Source organism: Microtus oregoni, unplaced genomic scaffold (genome assembly GCF_018167655.1).
Source record: "Microtus oregoni isolate MIOR12 unplaced genomic scaffold, Mior012 000026F_ref0000081, whole genome shotgun sequence".
Classification (NCBI taxonomy): Eukaryota; Metazoa; Chordata; class Mammalia; order Rodentia; family Cricetidae; genus Microtus; species Microtus oregoni.
In genome coordinates, this window is record NW_024543085.1 from 30,181,285 (window position 1) to 30,199,253 (window position 17,969).

At 44.2% G+C, this 17,969-nt stretch overlaps 1 protein-coding gene across 5 annotated transcripts in view; it reads left to right on the forward strand.

Annotated features, from left to right (window-relative positions):
* The window catches only part of Cald1 (caldesmon 1), a 195,418-nt gene that overhangs the window by 149,278 nt on the left and 28,171 nt on the right, over positions 1-17,969 (forward strand). For 3 of the 5 annotated variants that reach the window (XM_041675484.1, XM_041675486.1, XM_041675487.1), the window contains 3 exons: positions 1,044-1,190; positions 10,951-11,881; positions 13,138-13,215. In XM_041675484.1, the coding sequence (XP_041531418.1) occupies positions 1,044-1,190; positions 10,951-11,881; positions 13,138-13,215 (1,156 nt within the window). The remainder of the gene's footprint in view (positions 1-1,043; positions 1,191-10,950; positions 11,882-13,137; positions 13,216-17,969) is intronic. The other 2 variants (XM_041675488.1, XM_041675489.1) reach the window with 2 other exon arrangements.

Genomic DNA, 17,969 nt, shown 5'->3' on the forward strand with positions numbered 1-17,969 from the left:
ATGGGCTGCTTGCATAGGTTCTGATGTTTTATTTTCTTTAATTTGAAAATGAACTTATCTTGGCAATTACGTACAAGTTGAGTTTGTGCCCACTTAGGGACATCTCTTGTTTTGGGGTTGAGGAGATTGCTCCGTGGTTAAAGTTCCCACCCCATAAGCAGGACTGTAGTTCAGACTCTTCATGAGTGTGGGTGGGCATGGTGGCCCGCCTGTAATTCCAACCTGCAGCAAGTTAGCTAGCTGTCACCAGTAACTCTGGTTCAAGAAACAGGTGGAAAGCAATCAAGGAAGACTCCTAACGTCAGCCTCAGGGCCTCCATACGCCTGTGCACACATGTGGGTGTGTACGCATATACAAGCAAATGTGCCCACACACACATGCACAAGCAGTGCGACATATGGGATATTAAAACGTTTTAATGAAACAATACACCTTTTAGTGAACAAGAGGTGGCTACACACTCTCACAGTGCACCTACTGTGAAGCCATAAACCAAAGGCCAATGATACACACACCCGGGCATAACAAAATCTGACCGAAGAAGATGTTCAGTGTCCTCGGTTGTAGTGAAAACTTTGGCATATTAGCACTAGAGTCTTGCTTTAATATTAATGGTAACTGGAGTCTTTTCTAATCTTTGGGACAATTCTGGCTCTGATTCACATAATGTACCGAGTCTTTTTTAATACATGTTTTAATTCTTTGAGTTTGATACTTGCTATTTCCACTTCTAAATCTTGCATGTGATAATCAGCTCAGTACAGAAGTCCGAACATGCTACCCCACAGTCTTCAAAGACAGTCTTCTCTGCTGCAGATCCTCTGGTTTATTTGATCAATATAAATTGTTCCCAGAGTCACTGGATTAGTGCTTTTCAAATACTAAAATATTTGAAAACAAATTGGTTGGGTCTCCAAACTTGGGAAAGCGAACCATCCTTTTGGAACCTGGCTCGGTAGTAGCCATTCAAGGCTGTGTGGCCAGGACATTGATGACAACGCTTGTCAGCTGGTATGCTCAGGAGCTTGTCCTTCTGTTGCAGAATCGCCTATCAGAGGAACGATGATGATGAAGAAGAGGCCGCCAGGGAACGGCGTCGCCGAGCCCGGCAGGAAAGGCTGCGTCAGAAGCAAGAGGAAGAATCCTTGGGACAGGTGACTGACCAGGTGGAGGCTCATGCCCAGAACAGGTACTGTCCTCCTCTCAGTGAGGCATCTCTGGGTGTGCCTTAGCCTGTCCTGTTGAATGTAATTTGCTAGCAAATTATTCCCTTCTCAGACCAACTCAGCCATTATGGTTTGGTTGGTTGGTTTTGGTTGTGTTAAGATGTGTTCTGACTGGGTATCCCAAGCTGGAACTCACTGTGTAGCCCAGGCTATACGTAATTTTGTTCTGTTTCTTTTATTTAGTGTATTTCATGAGGAGGCTGGTAATAGCTCCATTAACTTGGTCTACTTTTTTTTAAAAAAAAATCTTCAAGGGAGGGGTCACAGGCTCTTTGGTTCATTTCCCAGGGTAGTCTTAAAAATGTTGATGTACAAGACAAGTTTAATGAGAAACTTAATGTTTAGGTAGAAGATAGCAACCTTGGTCTTTGGTAATTGGTTCCTAATTGAGGAGGAAGTGTTGTCAAGAGGAGTGGAGGGGCAGGTGTGACCACTGGGATTCACTCACTGGCTTTGAACCGCAACTTAGCAATCTGTGTCCCTTCACTTTAGTAGATACGGCCATAGCCCCCGTGAAGACTACTGCTCAGCCACAGAGAAATGCGAGGGCATGTAAGATGCCCAATGCCTTGCACACGGGAAGCACATGACACAGTGTGCTCTTAGCAGAGTCGCACAGAAAGGGGACAAAGGGGCCATCCGTTGCCCTTTTCTGTTTCCAAGCTATAGAGAGGGGGCAAAAATAGTTTTTAAAATGACATGTTGAGGCCTTTCCTGAATCTGGTTATTGGTGAGTGTTCAACAATGGTTTTTAAAAGTTACAACTGATCAATAGCTTCGGCTTCTGAAAACCTTGCTTCTGGACTGAGGTAACAGCGCAGGGCAGGTCTCGCCTGTAAGACCCTGGGTTTGAGCTTCGACCCAACAGCAAAATTAACAGCACATATTTAGGTCTTGTTTCTATTTGTACTCATTTCAGCTTTAATTTTATTCTTAGCTATTTTATGAGATTATCCAAATTTACAAATCCTTTCCCCAAGCGTGATGGTGCAAGCTTATAATCCTAGCACTCCAAAGGTGGAAACGGGAGGATCAGGAAGGTGTTCATGGTCAACCTTGGCTTTTTAGTTAGTGCAAGGCTAGCCTGGGCTTCATGAGACTCTGTATCAAAAGAACTAAAAAACAACAACAACAAAAAAATGTTTTTAAAATGAAATATATTCAGGTCTGAACATGTGATTTCCTGCAGACATATTAATCATTTAAGAGTATAAAACCCGGGGTAGGCGCTTTGTCTGCGGGCTGCCCAACCAGCACGGAGGCCTGATCTTTCGGCGCCAGGAGACCCAGCATTGGGGTGAGTTTCTGGCCCACGGCGCCAGCCTGGGACGGGGAGCTCGGGGGTTTCTTGGCCCCCTGTCCTGTTTGGGCTCTCTGCAGGGCCTCTACTCCCCGGGTGCTGCCTCTTTCTTCCTGGCCCACCCAGCTTCCGTCCAGAGCCCTCCCCACTTCGCCCCCACTGCCCTCTTTTGGCGCGTGGCATCGCCCAGCCCAGCCTATCTGGGCGCTGAGTCCGAGTAGCCGGGGCTCCCGGGGGGCAGCAGTTCCTTTGTTTCTGTGGCCTGCCTGCACCAAGCGGGGTAGGCGCTTTGTCTGCGAGCTGCCCAACCAGCAGGGAGGCCTGATCTTTCGGCGCCAGGAGACCCAGCATTGGGGAGACCCAGCATTGGGAGAGCCAACATTGGGGAGAGACAGCGTTTGGTAGGCAAGGAGACCTAATCCGGTAAAAGAAGATCCATAGGGAGCATTTGGAAGAAGAGATGGGCCGACGTCAAGGCAAGAATTCGCCCAACAAGCTGAAAAGCAACATGAAGCTACCAGAAACAAGCGACCTCACAACGGGAGGACAAGAACCCCTTAATCAAGAGGAAGGAGAAAAGATTGACTTCATGAAAGTGATTGACACCCTTAAACAGCATGTAAAAAACGCCCTTATAGAAATGGATGAGAAATATAACAGAAAGTTTGAAGAATTGAATAAATCAGTGAATGATACCCTAGAAAACCAAGGAAAAACAATCAAACAGATAATGGAAACAGTTCAAGACCTGAAAACTGAAATGGAGGCAAAGAAGAAAACACAAACAGAGGGCCGTCTGGACATGGAAAATCTAGGTAAACGAATAGAGACTACAGAAACAAGCATAACCAGCAGAATACAAGAGATAGAAGAAAGACTCTCGGATTCTGAAGATACCATAGAGAAAATAAACACACTGATCAAAGAAAGCAGCAAGTCCAACAAACTCTCATCACAAAACATTCAGGAAATATGGGACACAATAAAAAGACCAAACCTAAGAATAATAGGAGTAGAAGAAGGAGAAGAAGGGCAGCTCAATGGTCCAGAAAATCTATTTAATAAAATTATAGAAGAAAACTTTCCCAACCTAAGGAAAGATTTTCCTATGAAGGTGCAAGAAGCATACAGAACACCGAATAGGCTGGATCAAAAAAAAACATCCCCTCGCCATATAATTATCAAAACACAAAGCATACAAAATAAGGAAAGAATATTAAGAGCTGCAAAGGAAAAAGGCCAAATTACTTATAAAGGTAAACCTATCAGACTTACACCTGACTTCTCCATGGAAACCATGAAAGCCAGAAGGTCCTGGTTAGATGTACTGCAGAAACTGAGAGACCATGGGTGCAAGCCCAGATTACTATACCCAGCCAAGCTTTCATTCACTATAAATGGAGAAAATAAAATTTTCCAGGATAAAAACAAATTTAAACAATACGCAGCCACAAATCCAGCCTTACAGAAAGTAATTGAAGGAAAATCACTAACCAAGGAGTCCAACAATGACCACAATACCTCAGACATCTAGAGACCCTTCACCAACACAAAACAAAGAAGGGAAACTCACAAACTCTACGACTAAAAAAAAAAATGACCGGAGTTAACAACCACTGGTCATTAATATCACTTAATGTCAATGGACTCAACTCACCTATAAAAAGGCACAGGCTAAGAGATTGGATAAGAAAACAGGATCCAACATTCTGCTGTTTACAAGAAACACACCTCAACCACAAAGACAGGCACCTACTCAGAGTAAAGGGCTGGGAAAAGGCCTATCAAGCAAATGGTCCTAAGAAACAGGCAGGTGTGGCCATACTAATCTCTAACAAAGTTGACTTTAAACTTAAATCAATCAGAAGAGATGGAGAGGGGCATTTTATACTCATAACAGGAACAGTTCATCAGGATGAAGTCTCAATCCTGAACATCTATGCCCCTAATATAAAAGCACCCACGTACATAAAAGAAACATTGCTAAAATTCAAGGCAGCCATCAAACCGCACACACTAATAGTAGGAGACTTCAACACTCCTCTCTCACCAATGGACAGGTCAATCAGACAGGAACCTAACAGAGAAATAAGAGAATTAGTGAAGGTAATGAATCAAATGGACTTAACAGACATCTATAGAACATTCCATCCAAATAGGAAAGAATATACCTTCTTCTCTGCAGCTCATGGAACCTTCTCGAAAATCGACCACATAGTCGGTAACAAAGCAAACATCCACAGTTACAAAAAAATATTAGTAACCACCTGTGTCTTATCAGATCACCATGGATTAATGTTAGAATTCAACAATAATGCTACCCCCAGAAAGCATACAAAGTCATGGAAACTGAACAGTCAACTATTGAACCATAGCTGGATTAAGGAAGAAATAAAGAAAGAAATTAAAGTCTTCCTGGAATTCAATGAAAATAAAGAAACAACATACTCAAACTTATGGGACACTATGAAAGCAGTCCTAAGAGGAAAGTTCATAGCACTAAGTGCCCACTTAAAGAAAACAGAGAAAGCTCACATTGGAGACTTAACAGCCCACCTGAAAGCTCTAGAAAAAAAAGAAGCAGACTCACCTAGGAGGAGTAGAAGACTGGAAATAATCAAAATGAGGGCTGAAATCAACAAAATAGAAACACAGAAAACAATACAAAAAATCAATGAAACAAAAAGCTGGTTCCTGGAGAAAATCAACAAGATTGACAAACCACTATCCAAGCTAATCAAACGGCAGAGAGAGAATTTGCAAATTAATAAGATCAGAAATGAAAAGGGGGACATAACCACAGACACAGAGGAAATTCAGAGAATCATTAGATCTTACTACAAAAGCCTATATGCCACAAAATTGGAAAATGTAAAGGAAATGGATACTTTTTTAGATAAATATCATATACCAAAGTTAAATCAGGACCTGGTGAACAATCTAAATAGACCTGTTAGTCGCGAAGAATTAGAAGAGGTTATCAAAAACCTCCCTACCAAAAAAAGCCCAGGACCAGATGGTTTCAATGCGGAATTCTACCAGATCTTCCAAGAAGATCTAATACCTATACTCCTTAATGTATTCCACAAGATAGAAACAGAAGGGTCATTACCAAACTCCTTTTATGAAGCCACAATTACTCTGATACCAAAACCACTCAAAGACTCAACCAGGAAAGAGAACTACAGGCCAATCTCACTCATGAATATCGACGCAAAAATCCTCAACAAAATACTGGCAAATCGAATCCAAGAACACATCCGAAAAATTATCCATTATGATCAAGTAGGCTTCATTCCTGAGATGCAGGGCTGGTTCAACATACGAAAATCTATCAATGTAATCCAGCATATAAATAAACTGAAAGAAAAAAACCATATGATCATTTCATTAGATGCTGAAAAAGCATTTGACAAAATTCAACATCCATTTATGTTAAAAGTCTTGGAGAGATTAGGGATACAAGGGTCATACCTAAATATAATAAAAGCTATATACAGCAAGCCGACAGCTAACATCAAATTAAACGGAGAGAAACTCAAAGCCATCCCACTTAACTCAGGAACACGACAAGGCTGTCCACTCTCCCCATACCTCTTCAATATAGTGCTTGAAGTTCTAGCAATAGCAATAAGACAACATAATGGAATCAAGGGGATTCGAATTGGAAAGGAAGAAGTTAAACTTTCGTTATTTGCAGATGATATGATAGTGTACATAAGCGACCCCAAAAACTCCACCAAAGAACTCCTACAGCTGATAAACAGCTTTAGTAATGTGGCAGGATACAAGATCAACTCCAAAAAATCAGTCGCCCTCTTATACACAAAGGATATGGAAGCAGAGAGGGAAATCAGAGAAGCTTCACCATTCACAATAGCCAAAAACAGCATAAAATATCTTGGGGTACATCTAACCAAGGAAGTGAAAGATCTATTTGACAAGAACTTTAAGGCATTGAAGAAAGAAATTGAAGAGGATACCAAAAAATGGATGGACCTCCCTTGCTCTTGGATTGGGAGGATCAACATAGTAAAAATGGCAATTCTACCAAAGGCTATTTATAGATTCAATGCAATCCCCATCAAGATCCCATCAAAATTCTTCACAGATCTGGAGAGGACAATAATCAACTTTATATGGAAAAACAAAAAACCCAGGATAGCCAAAACAATCCTATACAATAAAGGATCTTCTGGAGGCATTACCATCCCTGACTTCAAACTCTATTACAGAGCTACAGTAATGAAAACAGTGTGGTACTGGCATAAAAACAGAGAAGTCGACCAATGGAATCGTATAGAAGACCCGGATTTTATCCCACAAACCTATGAACACCTGATTTTCGATAAAGGAGCTAAAAGTATAAAATGGAAGAAAGAAAGCATCTTCAACAAATGGTGCTGGCACAACTGGATGTCATCTTGTAGAAGAATGAAAATAGACCCTTATCTATCACCGTGCACAAAACTCAAGTCCAAATGGATTAAAGACCTCAATATCAGCCCGAACACACTGAACCTGATAGAAGAGAAAGTGGGAAGTACCCTACAGGAGCTGGGCACAGGAGATCGCTTCCTATGTATAACCCCAGAAGCACAGACATTAAGGGCAACATTGAATAAATGGGACCTACTTAAACTGAGAAGCTTCTGTAAAGCAAAGGACATAGTCAATAAGACACAAAGGCAACCTACTGATTGGGAGAAGATCTTCACCAACCCCACAACAGACAAAGGTCTGATCTCCAAAATATATAGAGAACTCAAGAAACTAGACTTTAAAATGCTAATTAACCCAATTAAAAAATGGGGCACTGAACTGAACAGAGAATTCTCAGCAGAGGAAGTTCAAATGGCCAAAAGACACTTAAAGTCGTGCTCAACTTCCTTAGCAATCAGGGAAATGCAAATCAAAACAACTTTGAGATATCATCTTACACCTGTCAGAATGGCTAAAGTCAAAAACACCAAGGATAACCTTTGCTGGAGAGGCTGTGGAGGAACGGGTACCCTCATCCATTGCTGGTGGGAATGCCATCTTGTGCAACCACTGTGGAAGTCAGTGTTTCGGTTTCTCAGGAAATTCGGGATCAACTTACCCCTGGACCCAGCAATACCACTCCTGGGAATATACCCAAGAGATGCTCTATCATATGACAAAAGCATTTGTTCAACTATGTTCATAGCAGTATTATTTGTAATAGCCAGAACCTGGAAACAACCTAGATGCCCTTCAATGGAAGAATGGATGAAGAAAGTATGGAATATATACACGCTAGAGTACTACGCTGCGGTAAAAAACAATGACTTCTCGAATTTTGCAGGCAAATGGATGGAAATAGAAAACACTATCCTGAGTGAGGTGTCCCAGACCCAAAAAGATGAACATGGGATGTACTCGCTCATAATTGGTTTCTAGCCATAAATTAGGGCCACGGAGTCTACAATAGGTGAACCTAAAGAAGCTAAGTAAGAAGGTGAACCCAAGGAAAAACATATAGTTATCCTCTTGGCTAAGGGAAGTAGACCCAATTGCCGGGGAGAAAATTAGGATTTTGGGGGTGGGGTGGGATGGGGGTAAGGGGAGATGGGGAGAGAAAAGGTAGAAGGGAAGGAGGGGGGACTTGGGGAATCAGGAGAATTGGGATAAAGGAAAGGTGGATAGGGGAGCACGGAACCACAATTCTTAGTTAAGGGAACCACTTTAGGGTGAGCAAGAGATTTGACCCTAGAGGGGCTCCCAAGTGCCCAACATGAGGTTCCCAGTTAGTTCCTTGGGTAGCTGAGGACTGGGAACCTGAAATGACCCTATCCGAGAGCAATACTGACGAATATCTTGCATATCATCATAGAACCTTCATCTGGTGATGGATGGAGACAGAGACAGAGACCCACACTGGAGCACTGGACTGAGCTCCCAAGGTCCCAATGAGGAGCAGAAGGAGGGAGAACATGAGCAAAGAAGTCGGGACCACGAGGCGTGCACCCACCCACTGAGACAGTGGAGCTGATCTACTGGGAGCTCACCAAGGCCAGCTGGACTGTGACTGAAAAAGCATGGGATAAAGCCAGACTCTCTGAACATGGCGAACAATGAGGGCTGATGAGACGCCAAGGACAATGGCACGGGGTTTTGATCCTACTTAATGTGCTGGCTTTGTGGAAGCCTAGCCAGTTTGGATGTTCACCTTCCTAGATATGGACGGAGGGGGGAGGACCTAGGACTTGCCACAGGGCAGGGAACCTGGACTGCTCTGTGGACTGGAGAGGGAGGGGGAGAGGAGTGGGGGGAGGGGTAGAAGGTGGGAGGAGGGGGAGAAGGGTGGGAGGAGGGGGAGGGAGATGGGAGGCTGGGAGGAGGTGGAAACTTGTTTTTTGTTTATGTTTTTTTTCTTCTTTTCTTAATAAAAAAATTATAAAAAAAAAAAAAAAAAAAAAAAAAGAGTATAAAACCCCTTCTTGGGGCTAAGCAGATCTGACACTTAACTTCTACCAATGATTGTTACCATGATCTAAAAAAAAAAAAGAAAGAAAGAAAGAAAGAAAGAAAGAAAAAAAGAAAGAAAGCAGAGAAAGGCTCAGTTGAGTCTGTTGATTTCTCAACAGCAATTTCATCAGGCTAGCACTTTGGAATTCATACTACCTTTTTGAAACATCAGAACTCAGTTGGTCCAAGCATCCTATGCATAGACCTTTGCCCTTAGACTCACAGTTCTTCGTGTTCCTGTGGACATGCAATCCGTGTGCGGCTAATTCACAGAGACAGTGTCCTCCAGCAACAGCAGAGGCCAAACAGGCTTAAAATCTAGGATTTCCTTGGCCGTATTTTGTTGTTAAATATGAAATGTATTTTTCCAAAACCAAGTGAACTTGAACATCAGGAGAGCCAAGTTTGGTATGAACCATGAAATTTGATGGAGTTTCTAAACATTGCAAGACATATGCTTCCAGCTCTGGTCACAGCTCTGGTATCACATGACTGGTAATTCCAGCCAGGAATGGCCAACGCCCTTGGTCTGGGCAGTGTCCAGCACCCTGGAAGAGTGAGGAGATGACGGACATGCTACAGTTTGGATTTTACATTTCTTTTTTAAATAAACATTGGATTATCCGGTCTTTACCAATTGGAGAGAAGGAGAAAAAGTTTTTTATTCCTGGAAACCTATATAAAGAAGTTAGGTCAGTTCGATCAGTTATGATAATATAGTTGCTAAGGCAATTTCAGTATTATAATACAGTAACCTAATGCATTGTGGATATTCTTGTGTACTAGATCAAGTGCTCTCCACCTTACTTTTATTTTTGGTTGTTATTTGTTTGAGTCAAGGTCTCACTGTGCATCTCTGGCTGTCCTGGAACGTGCTATATAAACCAGGCAGGCCTCAAACTCACAAAGATACCTCTGCCTCTGTCTTCCAAATGCTAGGATTAAAGGCGTGCACCACCACACCTGGCTGTCCACCTTATTCTGAAGACAGGGTCTTTCACTGAGCCTGGGGTTGACTGATTCAGCTAGACTGATGGTCAGCGAGCCCCAGGGGTCTGTCTGTCTTTCTTTCCCCTATGACTCTGTGAACCCTAAGGATCCAAAGTCTGGCGAGCACAGAGAATATGCACCTGTTCAATTGCTTTGGCCTGGGTGCCTCATTTATACCCCCATTTCATTGGTTACCTGGTCCAGGTGCAAAGAAGGGCAGATGGTAGGAAATGCCATCCTTGGCTGGCAGTCATCACTCCATGAATTGTGGAGGACGCTTAGATGTCTCCAAAGTGCAGATTGCTGGCATAAATAAATACCGAGTCTCCCCACTGGACATCCTCTTCCCCCTCTAAAGAACTGGGTCCCACCAATCCAGATCAGGAATGACTACATGGCTTGAATATGAAACTATGATGCTCAAGGAATTCACTCATTATTCTGACTTGATCCTTGGCATAGTTGGGATCCACAGTGACCCAGATTCTGCAATCGTGTTTTAAGCACAAGTAGTTTGTAAGGTAATCCCAGGAAACAATGGTAGGGCTATAGGTAAGTGTGGGGGGCAACCATGTAAAGGTTGCTTTTGGGGATAAGTGGCCACTGTGGTTATTTGGAACGTAACTCTAGTAAGAGCCATGACTGTAGAATTATCCTTCAAAACAGAGAGGCCAAAGTGTTTATCTGATGCTGTTCCTCAGGTTCTGTTGGGTGACATTAATATCCAAAACTCTTACAGCAAGTTGAGGAGACACAATGACCTGAGAAAGCCCAAGAACAAAGACTTGGTTAGGCTTGGTTGGAAGTCAGACAAGCAAGAATAGAGTGGTAACACCTAGGGGTGTGTGAGCTAGATACTGCTGGCATCTGCTCTGGTTATGGGTGACTCTGGATGACCGATTAACCGACAAACTGTCTCTGGTGTTGTTCCTTCTGTCATCCAGTGTTCCTGATGAAGGGTCTAAGCCAGCCACCACGAACACTCAGATAGAAGGTGATGAGGAGGCTGCCTTACTGGAGCGCCTGGCTAGGCGTGAAGAGAGACGCCAGAAACGCCTCCAGGAAGCCCTAGAGCATCAGAAGGAGTTTGATCCAACAGTAACAGATGCCAGTCTGTCCGTCCCAAGCGGAAGTATGCAAAATGACACGGCAGAAAATGAAACAGCAGAGAAGGAAGAGAAAAGGGAGAGTCGTCCAGGACGATATGAGGTGGAGGAAACAGAAGTCGTCACCAAGTCCTACCAGAAGAACAGCCATCAGGATGCTGAAGACACAAAGAAAGAAGAAAAGGAGGAGGAGGAGCTGAAGGGAGGGAGCGTTGGCGAAAATCAGGTAGAGGAGACGGTAGAAGAGAAAACACCAGAAACCCAAGAGGAAGCTGTGGTAATGGTACTGGAAAACGGGCAAGTCAGTGCGGAGGAGTCCAAAGTAGAGGGGGAGAGGGAACAAGACACAGAGGAGCTAGCCCATCAAAAAAGGATGGAAGAGGAAGAGAGAGAGAGAGCCGAGGCAGAGAGGCTGAGGTTGGAAGCAGAAGAAAGAGAAAGACTCAAAGCTGAGCAGGACAGAAAGCTAGCAGAGGAACAGGCAAGAATTGAAGCAGAACAAAAGGCAGCTGCGGAAGAAAGAGAAAGGAGGGAAGCCGAGGAGCGGGCAAGGGTTGAGGAAGAGCAGAGACGAATGGCTGAGGAGCAGCAGAGGGCCAAGGCAGAGGAGGAGGAGAAGGCTAGGCTAGAGGAGCAAAGACAGAAAAAGCAGCTAGAGGAACAAAGGAGCGAGAAGCAGGAAGCAAAGGACAAGGGCGAGAAGGGGGTTGAGAAAGCAGAAAGGAAAGGACAAGAAGACAGACTTCAGCCAGCTGTCCCGAAGCAGCAGGTACAGTACGCACTGCGCCCCTACTGTGTGATGCCTGCGTCTCATGAGACATGCGATGCACACCAAACGGGCGGGCTGAGGCCCTCCTGCACTTCCCCTCACCTGCTTGATCATTTGGCGAGGTGTTCATTCTTTTTAGGCCATAGCAACACCCAAGCATGACGCAATCGAACCACGGCCAAGTATGCAATCAATCAACCAAATTGATGAGCCAACCGGAGAGGAATCAATTGCTCTGGGCTTGGGTGTTATGGCTATGAAAAAATGAATCAACCCAAAGATGATGAATGTGTGGTGGGGCTGTGTCAGCTTGTTTCTGCATCTGCATCTGCACCCCTTCTTTCTGACATCTTTCCTGGGTATACATGAGGCAAGAGGCCCAGACGTCTCACCTTGCTCTGGTGTTCCATAGTAATTTTTTTTTAAATTATAGAATAAGGGGTTGGGGAGTAGAAATAAAGATTAAGTTCAGACACTAGCAGCAAGGCAAAAATATATAAATCCTTTGAGATCAACTGGAATAAAGGAGTGAAAGGAAACGATTGGAACTCCTTCCCCAACAAAAACATCAGCTTCAAAAGCCTGGCTTGCCATCATGTAGATAGACCCGGGTTTAATGTAGACTTGCAGGAAGTCATTCGGTGGGGTAGTGCCAGTTAGCCATTGATGGACGACTGAGAGCATGAAGTTTGCTCCATTCACCATGAGGGCAGCACAAGTTTACGGGGCTCTAAGAAGGATACGAATAGTAGTTAGGAAATGACGTGTAAAAATACAGTTTTGTGAGGTTTTTTTTTTTTTCTTCTCTGTCTGCAAGGCTGCATTAAAAACCCCTTGTAAGCGCTGTAAAGGAAACAGACACGCTTGCACGGTCACCTTTCCAGAGTGAACCCATTGTCACTGCATCGCGCCAATGTTGTTTTTCACCCCTGCTTCTGGGTCAAGGGCTCATGCACCTGGCTGTAATTGAGAAGAACATGGGCAGGATGTAGACACACACCTGGAACACGCTGTCATGCTAGATTTCAGTGAGCACAACGGAAGCCACAGGAGAAAAAACTAGGGTGGGGTGAGACATGTCACACCTGCTGATAGAACCACTAGCACCAGGTACCATGGGCACCCAGGGGTGAGTATGGCATTAGGGCAACCACGGAAACATCACAGCCCACGCAGAGTGATCTGAGCACCCTCTCACTCTTGCAAGCTAGAAAGGGCTTCTATTTACCTGAGTGACCTTCACCATTCTTGAAAAGGAAAAGGATGAAGAAAAGAGAGCTAAAGGGCAAGCTCAAAAGTCCCAAGATGACAAGGCCGCCTCCAAAAAGGAAGAGGTAAATGCTGTTACGAATAACCAGACTGAGCGTCACACACAGAGCGGCATCCCTGGAGCTGATCTAGGAACTGCAACCCCTGTCCCGGGGTCTAATGAATCACTGAATGATAGGATAGTGGAGAGCGTCTCATAACTAATTAACCAGGCAGGAGACATGGCCCACTGAGTAGAGCTGGTCATTCAAGCAGGAGGACTTGAATTTGGTACTAGCGTTCCTTAGCATGCACATAAAAAGCTGGGCATGGCATAGGGGGGTGTATAATTGCACTTTAAGGAAGCAGAGACAGAAGGATCAGTAGGGGTTATCAGCAGGGACTCATGGGCAGGCAACCAGTGAACTCTAGCTTCAGCAAGGGATCTTGTCTCAAAAATTAAGGTAGTGACCCATGAACAACACCCAAAATCAACCTGTTCCTTACACACACACACACACACACACACACACACACACACTTGAACAAACACATTCACACACACTCATATACCACACACATGCACACATGTGCACATACATTCATACACACTCAAGCCCCACACACATGTATACTTGATAATTGGTAGTTCAAAAAAAATAAAAGGATGAACTTGAAAGCATCTGAGGGCATGTAGACAGTAATTCTCATACAAACTGTCTTTCTTAATGGGTGTTACAGTCAAGCCCTTAGACAGCCTTGCTCCCCAGGCTTTCCAGTTTCCCTCCCCTACAGTGTGACTTTGGTTTTTTTGTGAGTCCTCCTCTGCTTGCATTTCAATCATGAACTCTTTCCAGCTGGCTTTGACTAATGCTTTAACCTTTTCAAGAAAATTCACCCTCCCCCAACCTAAATCGCAGTAGACAATTGACAAGCTGAAGATGATGTATGGTTTTCAAAAGGTTTGGTCAAATCCTCTGCATTGCATTTACGAGGTGCACACACACACAGGGGAGCAGGCACCAGGGTGTTTGTAGGTAAGGAAATGAGGCTCCCACAGGCTGAGGGCCACAGCGCTCCAGCATATAATGCCACGCAGAAAGCCCACCGTCCTGACCGTCCTGACTGTCCTGACCATGCTAGCCTCAAGTGGCACTACAAATTGCCACGTTATCCAGTAAGTTCAAGTAGTCTGGATATAGTAAAACAGAACCACCAGCAGTAGAAATGCCAGAGTTATGTTGCCCAAGAGACTGATGAAGTGATCTGTAGTCATTGGATACTGGCCCAAACGGATTCTTGCTACGTTTCTCTGTTAGAGCATCCATTAAGAAAATCTAGAACTGTAAAGAAAATTCCATGTGTGGATAATAGATGGCTGTATTAAGTAGCGAGAGGGTGGTTTTCTTAGGTGACTTTGTAAGATTTGTATAAGAAGAAAGACCATGTCATTCATACAGGATGTTACACTGGCTTTTTAGACTTTTATTCTTCTCTGTTTTTAATAGAAATTGTGGTTTGAATATGAGCACTGGCTTTGGAGGGAGAGAGTGCAAAAGCTGATGACCGAGATGCTTTACGGGGCAGCTAAGGAGGCAGCCGAGCACACTGGAACATCTTCCTACATGGGAAGACGGTGTGAAATTTGCAACTCAGCGATGAAATATGGGAAGGGGAGACTGTAGTGAACACCCTCCAGTGTTGTGAGAGTTAATTCACTTCCCCAAGCTACTGATTTCACTTTTAATGGCCAAAGCATCCCATGCCCACGTAGGGTGTCTGAGTCAGAAGAGGCTCATTCTCATCCTCCAGCCGTTCATCGGCCTCTTTTCAGATAAGGCCCAGTCTGAGGTGTTGATTAAACACTCCAGCAACAGCTGGTCCCAGCCCTGCCATTATCCCTTCCCCAGTTTTCCCCACAGCACACTCCAGTTCTCATCATTTCTGGCTTCGTTTTTACGCCAGTCTAGATAATCTCCTCCAACCAGGCTTTTCCAAAGGTCCATCTTAACATTTTAACACTGCACAGACAAACTGCTGACTGAATGGATAGAGTCCCCTCTTCCCAGCTAGCTGGACTGCTGTGCTAGGTAGGAAACTTTAAATCGGTTTTGCATGATTCAGTCATTTTAAACAACCCCTTCTTCCTTCTTTCTTTCTTTCTTTCTTTCTTTCCTTTCCTTTCCTTTCCTTTCCCTCCTCCTCCTCCTCCTCCTCCTCCTCCCCCTCCCCCTCCCCCCTCCCCCTCCCCCTCCCCCTCCCCCTCTTCTTCTTCTTCTTCTTCTTCTTCTTCTTCTTCTTCTTCTTCTTCTTCTTTGTCACAAAAAGCTAACAGAAACCTTGCTTGCCTGACAGGAATCCACACAGCATAAGCAAGATAGGTTGACCACAAATAAACACAAACATTCCACTGACCTTCCAGGGGAAACATTTCCCAAATTCCCTCCAGTGCTCTAAAAGACAAACAAACAAACAATACCCCCCCCCCCCCCCCGTCTTCCTCCACAGCAACTGAGCTCTGCTGCAGTCATGGGGTGCAGACAATCTCCAGCCTTGAGACATAATGAACTTTTCTGTCTTTCCTCCTCGACTATAAGCTGTCTCTTTTGCATCTTTCACTTGGTATCTATTTGGTTTTTCCCTTGGCCTTCCACAGAAAAATGGTTTCTAGCAGAGAGTCTTTTTATGACTTTGAACCTGATATTCTTGTCACCCAGGTCCACACCACCTGAACCTTAGCCTGCAGATGCGCCCCAGAATTTGGTTGGGGAATGATTCAGTCACTCCAGGCTGGGGTCTGGGATCTCTGGGGTCTGCTGAAGGTCGGGGTTGTCTGTGAATCAGGAGCACAGAGTCAGGAGAACACCCATAGTGGGGAACAGGGAGCCAGATGAGAATTCAGGAGTCTGGAGCTAACCAAGGTGCGCTAACTGTGGTCTGAAAGGCTGTAGCTGACGCCCGGCCAACTCTTGCTACTCTGGAACTTTATCATGCAGAGGAGCATGACAGAGACTCCTGTTCAGGCGGGTCCACTTGCTCCCTTGGGCTTTTGAGTTGTCTCTAGCTTAAGGCCATGCCTCTTAAATTCCAACACCCCCTAAAATTCCTGCACATGGTCATGTTTTCTCCCACTAAGTAGCCCAGCTTTCTGGAGTCTCATCCAAACAGTGGGGTGTCTGGAGGCTGTCTTGGGAGCACACCCATGTTGCTTGTGAACGAAGCTTGTTTACTCTTTCAGTATACATGACCGACCACCTGGAGCAACATTCCTCCCTAAAAAAACTAGCTCTTTTCCCAGGGGCTCAGAAGGCCATGGGTTTGCCGTGAACTTGCCATAGACTCTAATCCATCGTATTCTTTAAACTAAAATTTGAAGATCCTATAGAGTTGTTTAATTAATTTCTCAGGAAAAAATAATTTTCAGTTAAACCCAAGTCATCATTATTAGATTAGGAATGTTTCTAAGAAAGTTTCCCCCTGAGAGGACGAGCAGGCCACCCACCATAACTCTTCCCAACAGAGGCATAGCTTGAAATAGGGCGGGAGGTCATTCTTCTGGTAAACATTTATTCTTTTACAAATCTATTTGAAGAATTTTTTTGCCAAGAAATCTGAAATGTATTTTGGGGAAATGCAAGTTTTTCTGACTGAAAAATAGAAGAAAAGAGTTAAAAGAACTTCACCTATGCTATTGCCCCATAAGCCACGAGATTTGACTCAGAATTTATCTCAATTACCCTGGAAATAGCAACCTTCACCTCTGTATTTGTATTTCCAGATAACATATTAACTGGGGTGGGAACTCTAGTCCATGATTTCTGGGCCTCTATATGACAGTGGCAGGCCAAAACAGAACTATCCTCTTTCTTTCTGCTTATTCAGTGAATACTGATGTGTTTTAGGGGGCAGGGACCACATGACCACACTGCTATACAGGCTTTGAGCTTCCTTCTCTTTGCTCAGACCCTAACCAGGGACCAAAAGGGCAATAACAGGATGGGATTTGGGAAGGGATCATTTTATCCAGCTATGTCTTGATGAGCTTCCCAGAGAAGCTGGATTGCTAACAGCTCTAGACTAAAACACTCTCTTTAGCTACAGACACATCTCCCAAAGAGGACATAGCAGCAACATTACAGCTTCCCTCTTCACCATAACTAAGGGATACCCACATATACCCCACCTTGGAGGAAAATCAAAGTCTCAGCTAGACCAATGTTGGTGAATAGTCCACCCGCAGTGATTTAATACCATTTAAGGAAAATCATCAGGCAAAGGACTATAAAAGGTAATGTGTGAAACCACGTTCGACCTTGTAAAACATGCCTTTTAGGGGTAAATGTTCAGGGGGGGTCAAGAATCACTGGGAAGCAGTTGAGTGGTCAGGTAAAGGGAGAAAGTTCTAGACAGCCGAGAAGCCCTGGTCTACCTTTCCTCCTCCAAGTGTTTCTGCAGAGCCCTAGATCTGTGCAACTGTCTTGAAAAGAACAATGGACATCATGCTCTCCTGCTCACATTTTAAGAATGGATGAGATAGTAATTTGAACTCTTTGCCCACCTTAAAAGCCACTTTGAAATAATCTGTTTTGTCCACCATGAGGAATTTACAACACAAACCCCACAAAAATAACTAAAGCTCCCAGTTGCTCTCTGCATATCCTTTCTGTCCATGTTACATGACGATCACAAACCCACTTCTGGTGGTCTAACTCTTTCCCACTGTGGAAGTCAGCATGCACCCTAGAACCGTTTATATGGCTTCAATCTAAGTCCTTCCCCTAAATGTAGGTTATGTGTTGCCTCCTTGGGATTCCTTATTCATTTGACCGAAAGCCTGGAT